We start from the raw sequence: 15829 nt of genomic DNA, 5'->3' as shown, positions 1-15829 counted from the left end.
ATGAACTGCGACATTTTTCATACTCTTAATCTCAAGTAAAAAGATAAATCTTAAATAAAAGTTAGCTGCGAGTGATCATTTCGGATGAAGTCTGAAAGTTCTGAACATGGAAAGCATCTTTGAAAATCCTTAAAATGTAATCTTTGGTTTCTGGTCAAGAGAGGGTCTCGGGAGTGATCCTTAAACTGAATTTAATTAAACACAAACGTTGTAAATTCCAAGACACAGCCACTACCACTTAGGTCTTCATTTCTGTGGTATGTGTGCTTAGACCAATTTAGCCACACAACAAAGGCCACGTGTGAAGGAACGCCAACCCCACCCAGCAGTTCTGAGTGAGCAGCCCGAATTCCATCCAATTAGTTCTCCAACTAAGAGAATGCCGTGCCTCTTGCACTGTGGGGGCGCGGGAGTTGCTCCTCCTCCTTCAGTTAGCTTGGGCGCATCTGGTGCTGGCTCCATAGAAGGTGAGCATTGTAGCCACCAGCTGCGGAAGATCAAAGTCGTGCTTCCAGCCCCAGTCCATTCGGGCATTGCTGTCATCTAGTTTCATGGGCCAGCTCTCAGCTACGGCAAGACACAGGAAAGAACAATGGGTTATCCAGGCTCTGTATTTGGGTTTTATATGAAGTCACAAAAAAGAAAATCTCATCTCTGAGAGAACTGGGGCGGGGGAGGGGGAGGCAGACCAGACTTTCCTAAAGAGTGACAGCAACCTAAGCCTTAGTTCTGGGTCACTAAAATGGGACAGAGCTAAACAGACGGTCGTCGGAAAAACCACAGCCTTCTGCTAGTTCAGCAGGCTCCCCAATTTCCCGTCTGCTGGCTCAACAGGCGCCCCCCCCCCAGTCCTCTTTCCCTACCCTGCTGTTGGGAGGTCCCTAACCATCAGGACCTCCCACCAATCAGCCCCCAGTCTAATCTTTCCTCCACCAATCAGCCCCAGATTAATCCCTCCTCTCTGGAATTCCCCTAACTCTGCTTAAAAAGAGCCTGTGACCGTCTTTGGGGGTCGCCAAGTGTTACCCCAATGTTGGAATTAATAAGGCACTCTTGTTATTGCATGCATGGGCTGTTGGTCTTCTTTGGGGGCTTCTCTCCGACCCTAACAGTCTCTGACCGGAATAGACCTAGTACATGCAGGGCCACCTCTTCAGAAGACATTGGGTACCTGCACTGGGGTTTTCATACTATTAAAACCTCACATGGCTTTGTAACGGAACATTCTTATATCCAGAAGGGTGTTTCAGGCCATGGATAACAATAACACCATACGAAGGCCCAAGCCTGTTTGCACACTGCCTTGATTTCATCTGTTCCTCCCGGCTTCATTAAATTGTGCAAAGGTGACATGGTGCCGGACTATTTTCTGAGCTGGAACCTTTCTCCCGAAGATCCGTTTCCCCACACGGAAGCATCTGTGACAGACCACCGCGATCCTCAGTCTTAAAGCCTCCTCACTTGAGTGGCGTGGGTATTTTCAATACATTTGCGAACCAGCGCGGGCTGGCGTGGGGGCCTACCTATGGCCTGCCGGAGGGGATCCACAGAGTAGGTGATCTGGAAGTCGGGTATGTGCTTAACGATGGCCCGTGCCAGCTCCTCGGGGGTGAAGCTCATGGCGCTGATGTTGTAGGTCCTCATGGAAAGGCGCTCTGCAGGGGCCTCCATGACTTCCAGGGTGGCCCTGAGGCAGTCGCTGATGTACATCATGGGGAGCCTGGTACTGGCCTTGAGGTTGCACTCAAATGTGCCTTTCTTTGCTGCATCATGGAAAATCTGGACTGCGTAGTCTGAAAGAGAACCCCATCCGTGGCAGCCGGAGTGAGGAGGCTCAGGTCTGAGTTACCAGTGCTCTTAATCCAGAAACTCTTTAGACTATTAAAAATGGAAGACTCCCCCAAAAGATATGAATAGTATGGGCTATATCAATATTTACTGTTATACACAGGTAACAAAAGAATTTTTTTTTTTTGGTAACTACATTTTGGGAGCCAGCAAGATAAAAAACACTCTCTACTTTCCAATTTCTCTTAAATACAGGGAAACTAAGGCAGCCAGTTTACTGACGAAGCAGGGTCTCCCCAAAACAAGAATTTAAGGGTGAAGGAGGCTGGAGACTGCACTTACCAGTTGTTCCTCCTCCAGGCTGGGATTCTGCAGAAATGATTCCAGGATATCTCAGGCACCGGAAATCTAACCCATACCGGTAATAATAGTACTAAGAAAAAAAAAAAGAGCTTGCTAAAAAAACATAATAACAATCCTGTAGTTCAGTTAAAACAAAGAAATTGCTTTTTCCCTAGACTACCACATGCCGTTCAATTAAATGTTCTTCAGAAGAATAAACATTTAGGACCTGCAGGATGACTCAGTGGGGAAAGGCACTTGTCACACAGCCTGGTGACTTGAGCTGGCTCCTCAGAGCCAACATAAAGGTGGAAAGAGAGACTCCAGAGTTGTCCTCCAACTCCCTCCACACACACATGCTGTGGTAATTTGTGCGGGCATATACACATGCAACATGCACACACAGAATATTTACAAGACCAGGTTTTTCATTTTAATAACACTCAATGATTATCTTCTGAGAATCACCATCTTGATGCTACGTCAAGGTGATATCAAATGATAGAGCAGCCTGCAGGTGGCACTCCTGCTCCCTGCCTATCCTGAGTGCTGCAAACTTGTTTCCCTGCAGAAATTTGACATCCAGTAGCTGAAGGGCCGGACACTGACCACAGTTTTCTATAAAACAGAGTAAAAGCGTGGTTGAAGTTTTCCACAGTAGGAAGTTTCAGGGTTGGGGAGATGACTCAGTGCTTCTGGCACAGTCACGAGGAGCTGAGCTAGAGTCTGTAGAACCCGTATAAGAAAACAGGACACAGCATGTGCCTGTAATCTAGCACTGGGGAAACCGAGAAGACTCAATGCCCACATGCCTGGCCTGCGCGTTCCAGGTTCTAGTAAGAGACCTTGTCTCAAAATTTAAGATGGAGAGGAACTGAAGGAGACGCCTAACCTCTGGCCTCCACACACAGGAATACACACACTTGGTCCCCACATACTCTCTCCTTCCCCATGCCCTCCCCTCCATCGCTCTCTCTTGCAGAAAAGATTTTGACACTCCCACAGTAATTACAGTTGAGAGCTTTGCAAACAAGTCGGGCAACAAGCAAGGTGAGAGGGGTTTCAAGGCCAGGAATGTCGTGGCTGTGGGCAAGCAGAAACCCATAGCTAAATTGTTCAGTGCCTACAAGGGAAGGGGCCTACCACTTGACCAATAATACACCAGCTAAGTAATCGTCTCCAGGGCGTAATTGTTCCCCCCAAAATAAAGCAGGAAGTGTCTGAGGCAGAAAAAAAATGGGGCCAGACACATAGACTCATCTAGCCCTGAGCATTTAGCAATCTTTCCGAGAAATGCTTACTTCTCCCATGAGCTCTGCGTGGACCTTGGATACCCCATAGATGGTCCTGGGCCTTTGAATGCAGAGATCAGGTGCAGGGTTCCGAGGAGAGGTAGCTCCAAAAGCTCCAATCGTGCTGGGCACAAACAATCTTATATTGAATTCGGCTGCAACATCTAGAATGTTATGCAGTCCTAAAATGAAGAGACACTATGACAGTCTGCAATGGAGACGCATTGCCAAGAGCAAGGAAAACTGGCCCCTTTTGGCTAGAGCCAGCTGCTCACCAGTTATATTTACATCTTTGGCCAAGGCCACGTTTGCTTCTCCTACAGCACTGAGCAGCGCACTGTAGTGAAAGATCCAGCTAATCCGGTGGTTCACCACGATCTCACGGAGTTTCTTGTAATCCAGGATATCAGCATAAATGAACGGGCCTGTAAACACAGAGCAAGAAAGACTGCAGTGAAGCTAAGTGGATTCTCTGGCCCCTGCCACTGACTTGAGAAAATCTCCTCATCCTCTCTCGCCCTCCCTCCCCAAGCTTCCTTATGGAAAGTACAACCTGGCTCTGTAGCCTAAGTTGGACTGGAACCATGTGATTCTTCTGCCGTAGCCTCTTGAGCATTGGCTTAACAGCCATGCTCCAGCTTCTGTGTCTGGTTATTTATGTATATCTCGTGTGTGTGTGTGTGTAAATCTAGGTACTCAGCATCCAGGCCAGAAGAGGGTGCTGAAATTTTGGGGGTGGTGCTTGTGAGTGCAGGTCCCTGTGGAGCACAGAAGATGGTCTTGGATCCCCTAGAGCTAGAGTTACAGGTGCTTGGGAGCCACCTGATGTGGGTGCTGGGAACCAAACTTGGATGCTCTAAAAGCGCTCTTAACACTAAGCCATCTCCCTTCTCCATATTCGTCAAGCTCTTTTTCCTCATCAAACTTTTTGTTTGAGGGCTCTTTAAGTCGGTCAGGTAACCAAAAACTCAAAAGATAGGAATCAAAGCTTTTAGTGCAAAGACATTATTGAAAGTAATATTTAGATATCTTATTCCAGAACTTCAGGCTCCACGGAGCACTTCTGTTCCTTGTCATTTGAACGGAGCAGCACTGCAAACACACTTTTAAGCCAGGACCATGTCCAAATCCCTCTTTGAGTCGACTACACATGGACTCCACTGAGCTGCCTCTGGGGCTGCATTTTGAAAAGGGAAACATCAAGGACTATCCATATCTTACCACTGTGGAAGACATGAGCAGGGGGCTTCTTTATGTCTGATAAGATCACGTTGTCCTTCCCAAATCGTCTCCTGTAGGGAAAGAAAGTCCCCCCCCACCCCCCACAATGAGTCAGGAATACAAGTCTTAGGTAACTGGTTATTTCTAATAGGCACTGCAGTTGTGGGGCCGTCTCCAGTCACCTTCTTTCTTGTCAGCATTGTCATATACCCCTCAGCTTTGCCTCCCTAAGCTCAGTCCTCATTTTCTCTCCCCAGCCTGGTTCTCTCCTTCCACCCTTCCCCCACTGCACTGGTCACCAGTGCTATCTCCAGATCCTTGGCACTTCCTCTTCTCCCTCATTCTTTTACCCTACTAACTTCAACCCCCGACAATACCCTTCCAGCTCCTATCAGCACTGGCCCCGCCCTCTGCTCCCAAACAGCTGAAAGGTAAGTGATTCATTTGGGGTGATGAGTCTCACTGCATCCAAGTAGGACTGAGAGCAAAGAGCTGAATAAGAGGCAGAATAAATTGTATTTTAAGTAGATATCTTAGAAGTGACATCTTAGAAGCAGAAAGAGGCCAGAGGCAAGAGAACAAATGGATAATGCTGACAGAGACCACTGTGCACCCTTAAGAACTTGATTTTGAAGCTCTTACCTCAAAAGGCTAGCAAGTCCTATTCCCAGCTGGCCAAGACCCCCTAGGTGAAGAAGAAAACAAGATGAGACCTGAGTGCAAATTTATTCTCCGAGCTTAATTGTGGACTAAAAGCCCCCCAGTTGTAGTGGGCTAAAGCCCAGGACCGAGCTGATGCAATCACTGAAGGCTACTCTCCGCAGCACAGCAGTGCTCTCAGAACATAGGATAGCCACTGTCCAGCACGGACAGGCATCAATGCACGTGAGGGTTTGAGGCAGCCCTTTGTGGCAAGGGGTGCCCAAGAGGAGAAAAGCAAGGACACAAGCAGAAAAATAACACTTATGCTGAGCCCAGCTCCAAAGAGGGGAGAGCAAGAAACCATTTGACAAAAGGATGGGACAAGCTGGAATGGTAATACACACCTTTAAACCCAGCACTTGGGAGGCAGAGGTAGGTGGATCTTTTGAGTTTGAGGCCAGCCTGGGACACAGCCAGAGCTACGTAGTAGTAGAGAGACCCTACCTCAAATCAGAGCAGACAAACAATAGAACAGAACCAAAGAGGAGCCACTAGAAAGAAATGATACTAGCTTCCTAACCTGGAGTCTTAAAGACAGTACGGATAGGAAGCCGGAGCCAAGGGGCTAGGAACACATTTGGAGGAGGACCACTATAAATTTCATGTGAGACACTCATGTGGCAGAAAGATAGATCAGTAGGACTTCCTGCCAGTTAACACAGGACTAAAACCCTAGAGATGATTTTTTTAGTGGAGAGAGAGAATGAAGCAAACACACAGAGAGCAAGACAGGAAAGAAGCGAAAACATGACAAGGGGGGGAAATAGAACGTGCCGTCAAGTGAGAGGTTATCTTGGGCTGTTTGGAAGCACTCTGTCAGCAATGATGTGGAATGCACAGTTAAGGGGGTGGGGCCAGGCACTGCACATTCTGGAGAAGGCAGATCAGGGAGTGGAGCTGCTGGTGATAAGCTCAACAGCGACAAGAAGCTCGGGCAGTACTCACATCCCATCTTATTTCCAGTATACCGAGCTCAGTAACAGTGTGTGATGGGCGATTCTGGTCTTAGGCTGGGGAACCCGGTCAAGGAAAGACCGAGGAGAAAGATGGGTTTTAGAACTCCCACCCTTCCTATCCACTCAGTTTTGTTGCCATGACCTATTATCTATAATGTGGAAGGAATCAAGTTCCAGGATAGCTATTTGGCCCCGTGCTGGGGACTGTTATGTTAAGGTGTGCTGCTTTTGTTTATGCTTCATTTGTTTAACCCTGTGAAGCTGTGATTCTTTGCCTGTCTAAAACACCTGATGGTCTAATAAAGAGCTGAACAGCCAAAAGTGAGGCAGGAGCAAGGATAGGTGGGGCTGGGAGGTAGAAAGGATAAATAGAAGGAAAAACAAGGAAAAGAAGGAGCTTGAGAACAAGGAGAGGAGGACATCAGGGACAGCCACCCAGTTATACAGCAAGCCACAGAGAAAGCAGTGAAGAAAGGTATACAAGAATAGAGAAAGATAAAAGCCCAGAGACAAAAGGGAGTTAAGATAATTTAAGAGAAGCTGGCAAGAAACAAGTCAAGCTAAGGCCAGGCATTCATAACTAAGAATAAGCGTCTGTGTACGATTTATTTGGGAGCTGTGTGGTGGGCCCCTCAAAAGGCCAAAAGAGTAAACCATCATACAACAGCTCTGCATCCCTAGGTCCCTTCAGAAAACAAGGTTTTGTTAGAGAAAGGAAACATAGGCAATGGTTATGAATAAGACGGAAGATGTCAGCCAGAACCACGCTATCTTGTAATGGTCCTCCATTTTACTAGAACTGCTAATTTCTGAAACTAGGAGACTAGGCATTTGATAGACTCCCGGGTCAGCAGGCAGACAGGGAGAGAGGCCATTGCTAGGTAACAAAGATGGGGAAGTTCCAAGAAGGCTGGCTTCTTCCTTGCCCTCATAACCTCAGACAAAAGCCTGACAGCTTAAAACAAAGGCCTTGTGGGTTTCTTCTTCCACCAACAGGGCCCCTAAGATGGACAGACTCAACAAATTCAAGGCTGGATCAGAACATGTCACACAGTGGTTGTGGGCCCATCAGCCTGTCTTTCTTCAAACTGACAAATCCTAAATTAGAGAAGGAAAACTCAGAGCCTTTAAAATCCCCAGCCCTCCAGAAGAGACCAGATGTTCAGCTTCCTCAGTTCCTCTTCTGTCCACATCGCTCCTCACCCTGACTTTGCAGATGGGTCTTTTCCTCTGTGTGCCCGCTGTATGTGTGTTTCCTCACCCCCAAGAAAAAGCCTTTGCAATTGCCGGTTCTGTCCGCTAACTTCAGTCTGCTGTTTAAGATGTCTCCGCGGCTATCTGGCAAGCTTGAGCATTTCCCTGCCTTTTAATTCTTTAATGGCAGAGAAAACAAACCCCATCCAGACCCTTACACAGTAACAAGACTACAGTAATTTGGTTTCCAGAATTAAAGTCACTTGTTTTTCTGGATTCCTGCTCCCCTAACCCTCATGCTAATTAAGAGACCTGGACTGCAGGTGTGTATGCCAGGCTGCTTAACCACGTGACATAGACCCGGTCCATCCTCTGAAACCACTCTGCCATTTGTGCCAGAACTTTCCTTAGAGCCCCAGCTATGCCTTCGTCTCTTTGTCAACAGCGCGAATGATTCTTCTAATACTTTACCCCCAAAGAACAATTTCTTTGAATCCAGACCCAGAACTTCTCAAAAAAGGCTGTGTCTAATCAGAAAAGGGTTGCCAATGCAATAAAAAGCTATTTGTGATGGCATGCCTCACTCAGAGACCCCTTTTTACAGGGCAACCACTAGACCCCGTTCTGATGGTCCCCTGGAAGCCTGTTCTGATGGTACAGTACATTGCAAGAAGCAGCTCAGAGACAACGAGGCTCATGTCACTAATGAGGAGGGGACAAACCAACCTGTGATGAAGACCCGCGGAGGCTCTGTTTCCGAGAACGAGGTGGAGTGGAAGCTGTCATCTGCTGGGATTCGACAAGGGGAGCTGCCTAGAAACCGCAAGGGCAAGACAAGCTTCCAGTGGCCAGAGGCTTTGCTCTGTGCTGTCCCACTGACCACCCGTTTCAGCATCCCGAGGACCAGCATCTGCCCTGCAGATAGCCTGGGAGAAAGGAAGGACAAGAGTCCATTACCAACTTTACATCCATCAGCCCCTGGAAAAAGGTGCTCTCCTGAAATCACATCCCGGCTGCCAGTTGGCGAGCAATTCAGGAATGCGGAATGCGCAAGACTGAACCCCTGACTTGTCCACAGGAAGCCAGTAAGTGCCTACTTGGAGTCAGGCCCAGGGACAGAGGGATAAATGTTCACACAAAGCCTAACCTGGGGTAACGCTGAAGTTAAACCAGATGCCAAGCTACAATGGGGGTTAATGGGTTAATGCACAACCAACAAGCACCAAACAGCAAAAAAAAAAAAAAAAAAAAAAAAAAAAAAAAACCCAAACCAAAAACTGGCCACCAGATGGTGGGAGCTTACTACATGCTATCAACCTGTGCAAAAACCATCTGAGGGGACAAGCAGGTCCCAGACTAAATAGCCAAGCATTGGCCACCTGTGCTAACACTTCAGATATTATCTCTGGAATAACCCCAGGCTGGGAAAGCAGATAGAGGGGGAGGCCTGGCAGTATTTGGTAAGCTGTGAGCAGCCTCTGTTTGACTCCCACATCTTTTGAATGGCTCATTTAGAGAAAAATCTGTTCTCAGTGCTTCCACGACCCCAAATGTGCACTAACCTCCTCCTCCTTGTCCTTGCCTCCACTACCAGCTGACAGTGGATGCTTGCCTTGTCTAGGAAGGTAAGAGGTTGGGACACACACCTGTGTCTGCACTGTGCCCTGAAGATCACCCCCCCCCCCAGAAAAATGGAGTCACACCTATACAAACAACTGAACTTGGAATCGTGGAGAGTTGGGGTGTTACAGAACCAAAGGCCAATTTAAATCTATCTTAAATCATAAGTGTAGCACAATTAATAAAAACCCGGAGACAGATATTGGGGTTCAACTTGAAGGTCAGAAAAGCAAAGCAGCCAGCCACTGATTCTTACCTCTGCCTCAGTCTGAAATGGCGATCCTGTTTCCAGGAATCTCAGAATAAGACTGAGACTGAGAGCTGTCTCTTCCCGTTTTATAATCCTCTCTAGGACTGGGATTAAAGGCGTGCATCACTACCGGCCTGGTTTCTTTGGCAAACTAGTGTGGCTACTGGGATTATAGGGATGTGTCATCATTGCCTGGTCTATAAGGCTGACCAGGGGGTCTGTTTTACTCTCTGATCTTGAGGCAAGCTTTATTAATTAAAATACAAATGAAATATCAGTACACATAAGTCTCTGTAATAGTCACCTTTTAACCTCCACTGTGTCTAACCTAACATGACTTATCAGGTAAATCCTTTCAGAATCTATTAGTTTAGCAGACTTTCACAATCCTAAAGCTAAGGCTGTCATCAGTATCCGAAACATAGTAAAGATGTCTCTGCTTTATGGTAAACCACCTACCTGATGTTGCCACCAGTGGGTTAAAAAAAATGCCTTGAGCCAGGAGATGGTGGCACACACCTTTAATCCCAGCACTCGGGAGCAGAGGCAGGCAGATCTCAGTGAGTTCAAGGCCAGCCTGGTCTAAAAGAGCTAGTTCCAGGACAGGCTTCAAAGCTGCAGAGAAACCCTGTCTTGAAAAACAAAACAAAACCAAAAAAGTGCCTTAATTTAGGACATTTTGTTCTGTAATGAGTGAAATTGCTTTCCTCCAAGTGTGAGTGCCTTTGACCCAAGAACACAGGTTGAGATACGACAAATTACGTTTCATGAGTGTGTGCAGTAAAAGGATACTATTTTGAGAAAGCATTTCATACCCTTATAAATCATGGGGGGCAGGATAGTATGAAAAGTTAAGGCAATTAGAATTCCGGTGGCTACTGGTGGGGCAGAAGGGATCTTTCATTCCAGGCCTGGAAGGAGCCTGGAAGACAGCCTTCCTGTCATGGGCACACTGCTCCAGGTTATCAAGAGGTAACCAGTGTTGGCCATATTATAGGGAATGTCTGAGACTTCCTCAACCACCCCCAGAGGAATGTTGTTGAAAACAAAATCCTCCCCTGCAGCCAAGACCAGGTAAGAACTCACTTCTTTTGAGTCGCTTCATCAAAAGGAGACAGAAGTAGGCCTGAGTCCACTGGATTCCCCAGGTTACTAAAACTCAAGGACAAATTGCAGTTCTCAGAAGCAAAAGAATGAATTGCCACAGTTAAAAGGGTCAAGAAAGAGCAAACTCTGGGACACCGAAGGTCCCATCATTCCCTACCAGGAAGACATCAGAAGGCACCCTGTGGGTTCTTCGCTAAAAGACCAAATGTTTTGCCCTGGCACTGTGGGCAGCATGGACCTGTGTTGGCTCTTCCTAATCCACTAAAAGCCCACATTGGTCCTCCCTTCATGCCACAGGCTGGCAGGACTGTCCTGCTCTGGGATGTTTGTGCCTGCTGCCCTGCCCTCCAGCTGGAGGATCCATTAGGGGATAGCTTTAACACACCAGTCAGACATCAGTCAGAGTAACAGAAACTTCTACCCACACAGTCGCTTTTCCAAGGAAAGACTACTGCCTTATTCTACTGTCTTATTACTGTCCAGTCCATCTTGACAGAGCCACGTGCTGTATAAAGCCATTTGGCTCCACAGTAGGCCACACAGGCAACGGCAACTCTGTAAGAGAATACAGCAAAGGGATGTTGTAACCAGCTAGGTGAGTGATAAAACTACCTGCGGATGCATGCCTCACGTGTCTCTGCTGTTGTGTGAGCATGACTAGACTCAAGGCAGCAGCCCTCGAAATGCCCAGTTTCAAGATTCCTTTATTTTATTTTATTTTGAGACAGGATCTCACTGTGCAGCCCTGTCTGGCCTGGCAGTCACAGAGATCTGTCAGCCTCCCAAGTGTTGGGATTAAAGGTGTGTGCAACCACACCCGACCTCCCTTACGTTCTTAAAAACCGTGGACAGAAAGCTGGGTGTGGTGGCCTATGCCATTAATCCCAGCACTCTTAGAGGCAGAGGCAAGCAGACCTATTTGTTTGTTCAAGGCCAGCCTGGTCTACAAAGCAAGTTTCAGGACAAGTTTCTGAATGGCCGGAAAAGATTCCATTTCTGTGCTGGGCCCTTTTGGGACTTTGAACTACACTCCCAGCCACCAAGATAAGCTGAAGGTTGCAGGACCCCTCTTTAGGGGAAATATTAACTAATGGGGAAACCTAAGTTACACAAAGTTACTGACTGCAGCCCATTCCCCCACCCGTAGTCAGACAGAGAATGTTGACCACCCAACTTCCCCTATCAGCTGAGTAATATTTCAGGCAGCCCCTGCAGTTAGCAAAGGGTCAGCAGATGTCTGGAGGAAGTAACCAGGGGGGCTGTTGCTCTCCCCCCTTAGATAATAATAGCCTATCAGGTACTAACAGCTGAGATTTACCTACCCTTTAGCCAACTGTGATATAAGATAAGTAATTCTGTATTTTGAGATGGTAATCTTGTGACTGTCTTGTAATTTTTTGTCTTTATAAACCACTTACAATAGACAGGGTCCTTCTCCCTCTATCTGCTGTATCAGACTGTGAGGCAGAGGGCCCGCGCTAGCCCATACTTAAATGAAACTTTGCTTTGGCATTCGGAAGTGTGGCTCTGTACTGGTCTTCTTGGGGGTCCTAGGACTCAGGCATAACATTTCTGTCTTGAAAAACACACACCAAAAAACTGTGGACTGAAACGTATATGTGAATAATATCATCCATCAATATCTACACTATTAAATATTGCTAAAATTATTAAAGAGATGTTAATTCTTTTTTTTTTTTTGAATTTTCAAGACAGGGTTTCTCTGTAGCTTTTGGTTCCTGTCCTGGAACTAGCTCTTGTAGACCAGGCTGGCCTCGAACTCACAGAGATCCGCCTGCCTCTGCCTCCCGAGTGCTGGGATTAAAGGCGTGCGCCACCACCGCCCGGCCCAGAGATGTTTATTTAATTCATTTAATGATGTTAGCATACACACATTTATGAAAGAAACTGTGTTTTTCAAAGCAAAAACAGAAATCACGTAGTGAGAAGAGTCCATTGTCAGACATCAGCTGATTCTCATACTTGCTTCCACACTCAGTCTGTCTTGAGATTTCACTGAAGTAGCTGCAGAAAAGGCAAACTCCCACAGCAGAGTGGTGGGACAAGTGGGTGTTTCCAGACATGTATCTTAGTTCTCTAAAGTTCAAAGTTTAACTGACCTTTAACGTGTGTGGGTGTGTGGGCGTGCGTTCGCGATGCCTGGACTTGTTAGTACCAGGATGCCCACATGTGTGAATGCACATGTGTGTGGAGGCCAGATGTTGAGGTTGGGTATCTTTCCTCCAGTTCTCTCTACTTTTCATTTTTGAGAGGGAATCTCTCACGTAGCCTGAAGCTCATCAATCCTGCTAGGCTGGCTGGCCAGTGAATTTCAGGGATCCCCTTGTGTCCTTCCAGCCCCACCTCCCCGAAACACACAAACCCAGCCTCCTCCCCAGCACAGAACTTTGCACACAGACAGTCAGCTGCACGCTTGGTTGTTTCTGGAGATCTGAACTCGAGTGGTCCTCATGTATGCATGCAAGTACTTTGTAGTAAAACAGAGCCATCTCCCAGCCCCTTTAGTCCTTGTCAAAGGCCAGCTCCGTGGAGGATCTAACGTCATCACTGCACACCTTGCCACACTCCTGCCTGCTGGCCTACCTAACACATGGGAGGGTATTTCAAGACAGGGTCTCACTATGTAGCTCAGGCTGCTCTGGAACTCACGATGTAGACCAGGATAGCCTTGAACACAAAATGATCCACCTCCCAAGCACTGGAATCTAAAGGCATGAGCCAATACACCCAGCTCTCTTAGGCTGCTTCTAGCTCCAAGCACTGGACTTTGGAGAAATGTTGGTTTGTTTGGTGAGTCAGGAACTTCTTCCAAGTCAATGATAGCATACTTCACTCTGCGGTGTCAAAGTCACATGTACAAACGCCATGAGCCCCTTTCCTTGTTCCTTCGCAGGAACAGACAACTTTGCTTATTTTTAGAATCCATCTGCTGAATCCCCAAGCATGCATAACCATGTTCAGTCCTTCCATGAAGCAGTAATGTTCTATCGACAAGAACTAATGGTCCAGCTCGCGCTTCAGTCCCACAAATGCTTTACCACAAGACACCATCACAATTGATAATACAAGGGGAGCTTCATAGGTCACCATCCAGCATCCTGCAAAGACCTGCATTCAGAAGCCAAGGCTTCAGAAAATTAAAGGTTCCTAAGGAGGCCATGAAAGTGATTAGAACCAGCAATTGTTTTACTTTTGTTTGAAAGTGAGGCAGGTGCAGTCCTTCAATTCTTTATTTTAACTTACTAATTTTTACTTTATATGTATGTGTGCATATGCCTAACCATATGTATGTGCACCATGTGAGTGCAAGCACCTGCAGGACCCAAAGAGGACATCAGATCCCCCTGGAACTGAGTTAGAGACAGTTGTGAGCTGCCAGGTGGGTGCTAGAAGCAAAACCCTGGAAGCAAAAATCTCTGCATGAGAAGCAAGTGCTCTTAACCGCTGAGCTATCTCTCCAACTCCCCAGTTCTGTCTTTTCATTGGCAGCATATAGCCACCAGGAATACAATGACCCCCAGCAGTGTGCTGCGAAGCCTTGACTGACACAGACACACCAGTAGCCCCCGATTCCTCGGAACCATCATCACAGGTTCACCCCAGTTCCACCAAACATGAAAAGGCAATTCAACACTTGGACTGTTTTGTTTCCGACCCTCTACCAAGAGTTTCTCCTGTGGCTGGTATGGCATGGACTCATAAGCACACAAGCAACACAGTGAATCCAGACACCACTGCAAATTAGTCACTCAGTCTTTTTGTACGAAGCTAAGCCTCCCCCAGTCAACACGCCACTGGAGAGCAGAGGTGCTGTGATTTCCTTCGGAGTCCTTTCCCCTCAACAAGACATTATTCTGTCTCTCAATGGTGCAGTGTGATTATCTATGTTGTTTGATGCTCTGTCTGGTGACCTGTCCAGCTTGATGTCTCAACAGCTTATTCTAGTCTGAAGATCTAAAATAATTTGGGATTTTTTTTAATGAGTTTGAACTATCTACTTAAGACATTCAAGTCCACACTTCTCAGAGGGCTCCAGCTGGCTTGTCTTGAAATTATGCTCCGGGCATCATTATATTGTTCAGAACGACGGTCTGACTGAAGATCCACAGGGATGCAGGAAGCCGAGGGACACTTTCAGCCCCTCTTAGTTTTGCCCATTTCTCTGGATAAATTCCCCTTCACAAGTCAGAGAACTGGCTCAACATGGATACTCACATCACCCTTCTCTACCCTCAAGAGCACAGATGGCACCGCCAGTTATGGGCTGACAGCTCAAGTTTTCTGTTATCCGCTGGCAAGCCAATAATTCATTCTTTAGCATTAAAATACATAAAACGATATCCTTATACTGCAATATTATTAAATTTAAAGACAACTGGACATTTAAACATTCAGCACAGTTTTCCAATCACGATGAAGTACATGCTTGCCTTTTGATGCCATGCCCTGTAGATGCAGGGAAACTTGAACCCAAAGCCACAGAAAGAAGAACGGGCTTGGGAACGTACAGTAGAGCAAATCACTTTCATTCCTGAAAACACATAGTTATCCCCCGAGCCTAGAACCCAGAAATAGAAGACTAATCACACACACCCCTCATTAGCTACCAGAAGCCAAATTCAGCCATAGATCCTGAATGCACTGGGGAGAAAAAGCAAATACCTGCATTCTCCCCTCCTCCCCACCCCCCGTGGTGTTACCTTGTGGACTCCATGAAAAGTCTCAGGGATCTCCAAGGTTTCCCAGATCATACTCTGAGAACAGCTTGTTGGGCCAGAAAGTAAATTTGCAAAGAGCAAACAAAGATCCTTAGTCCCTCTCTGTTAAAATCAAATAGGCTGAGGACTCTCTCCCAAGCGCCTAACAGGCTTAACTAACTGTAAAGGATGAAAAAGAAGGGACAGCGCCCTCTCCCCTCAAGCAACAGGATGACAGCCAGCACATGGAGGGACCCTCCAGGACACTGTTGAGAGGGGACTGGCACCAGGGACCTGGGTGATGGAGATGGGCTCGGCACTCAGCTGGTTTTGTTTGTATTTGCGTGGGTGCAAAGGTCTCACGTGCTCTGCCATAAGCAAAGACAGCCTTGAGAAAAGGCTCAGGTGACGGGAGTGTAGTAGCTTGGGCTTCAGGAGACAGCGTTTGCATCCCTAGAGGGCACTCCCAGCAGCCCTGCACAGGGAGCAGAGGCAGCCAGGACTTTCCCTGTGCTCTCTTCTCAGACAAAAGTGACTTAGCTTTACCTCTGGGAAGCGGGATTCCGTCACAACTGTCTTGAGGAGAAACAGTTCTGTCTTTAGAAATAGCCATTTCCACAAGGTCGAGACATCGGTTTT

At 47.0% G+C, this 15829-nt stretch overlaps 1 protein-coding gene across 1 annotated transcript; it reads right to left on the bottom strand.

The window, feature by feature from the left end:
* Window positions 1-427: 427 nt before the first annotated feature.
* On the bottom strand, window positions 428-8405 carry LOC130885340 (L-threonine 3-dehydrogenase, mitochondrial). Its single transcript, XM_057786840.1, has 8 exons — window positions 8222-8405; window positions 5286-5328; window positions 4644-4714; window positions 3698-3847; window positions 3432-3604; window positions 2131-2221; window positions 1524-1793; window positions 428-567 (listed from the first exon to the last, which is right to left on the bottom strand). The coding sequence occupies exons 1-8, from the start codon at window positions 8403-8405 to the stop codon at window positions 428-430; spliced, it is 1122 nt and encodes a 373-aa protein (XP_057642823.1).
* Between the last annotated feature and the right edge of the window lie 7424 nt (window positions 8406-15829).

This window comes from Chionomys nivalis, chromosome 12 (genome assembly GCF_950005125.1).
Source record: "Chionomys nivalis chromosome 12, mChiNiv1.1, whole genome shotgun sequence".
NCBI classification, from domain to species: Eukaryota; Metazoa; Chordata; class Mammalia; order Rodentia; family Cricetidae; genus Chionomys; species Chionomys nivalis.
This window is presented reverse-complemented; position numbering and strand designations above follow the sequence as displayed.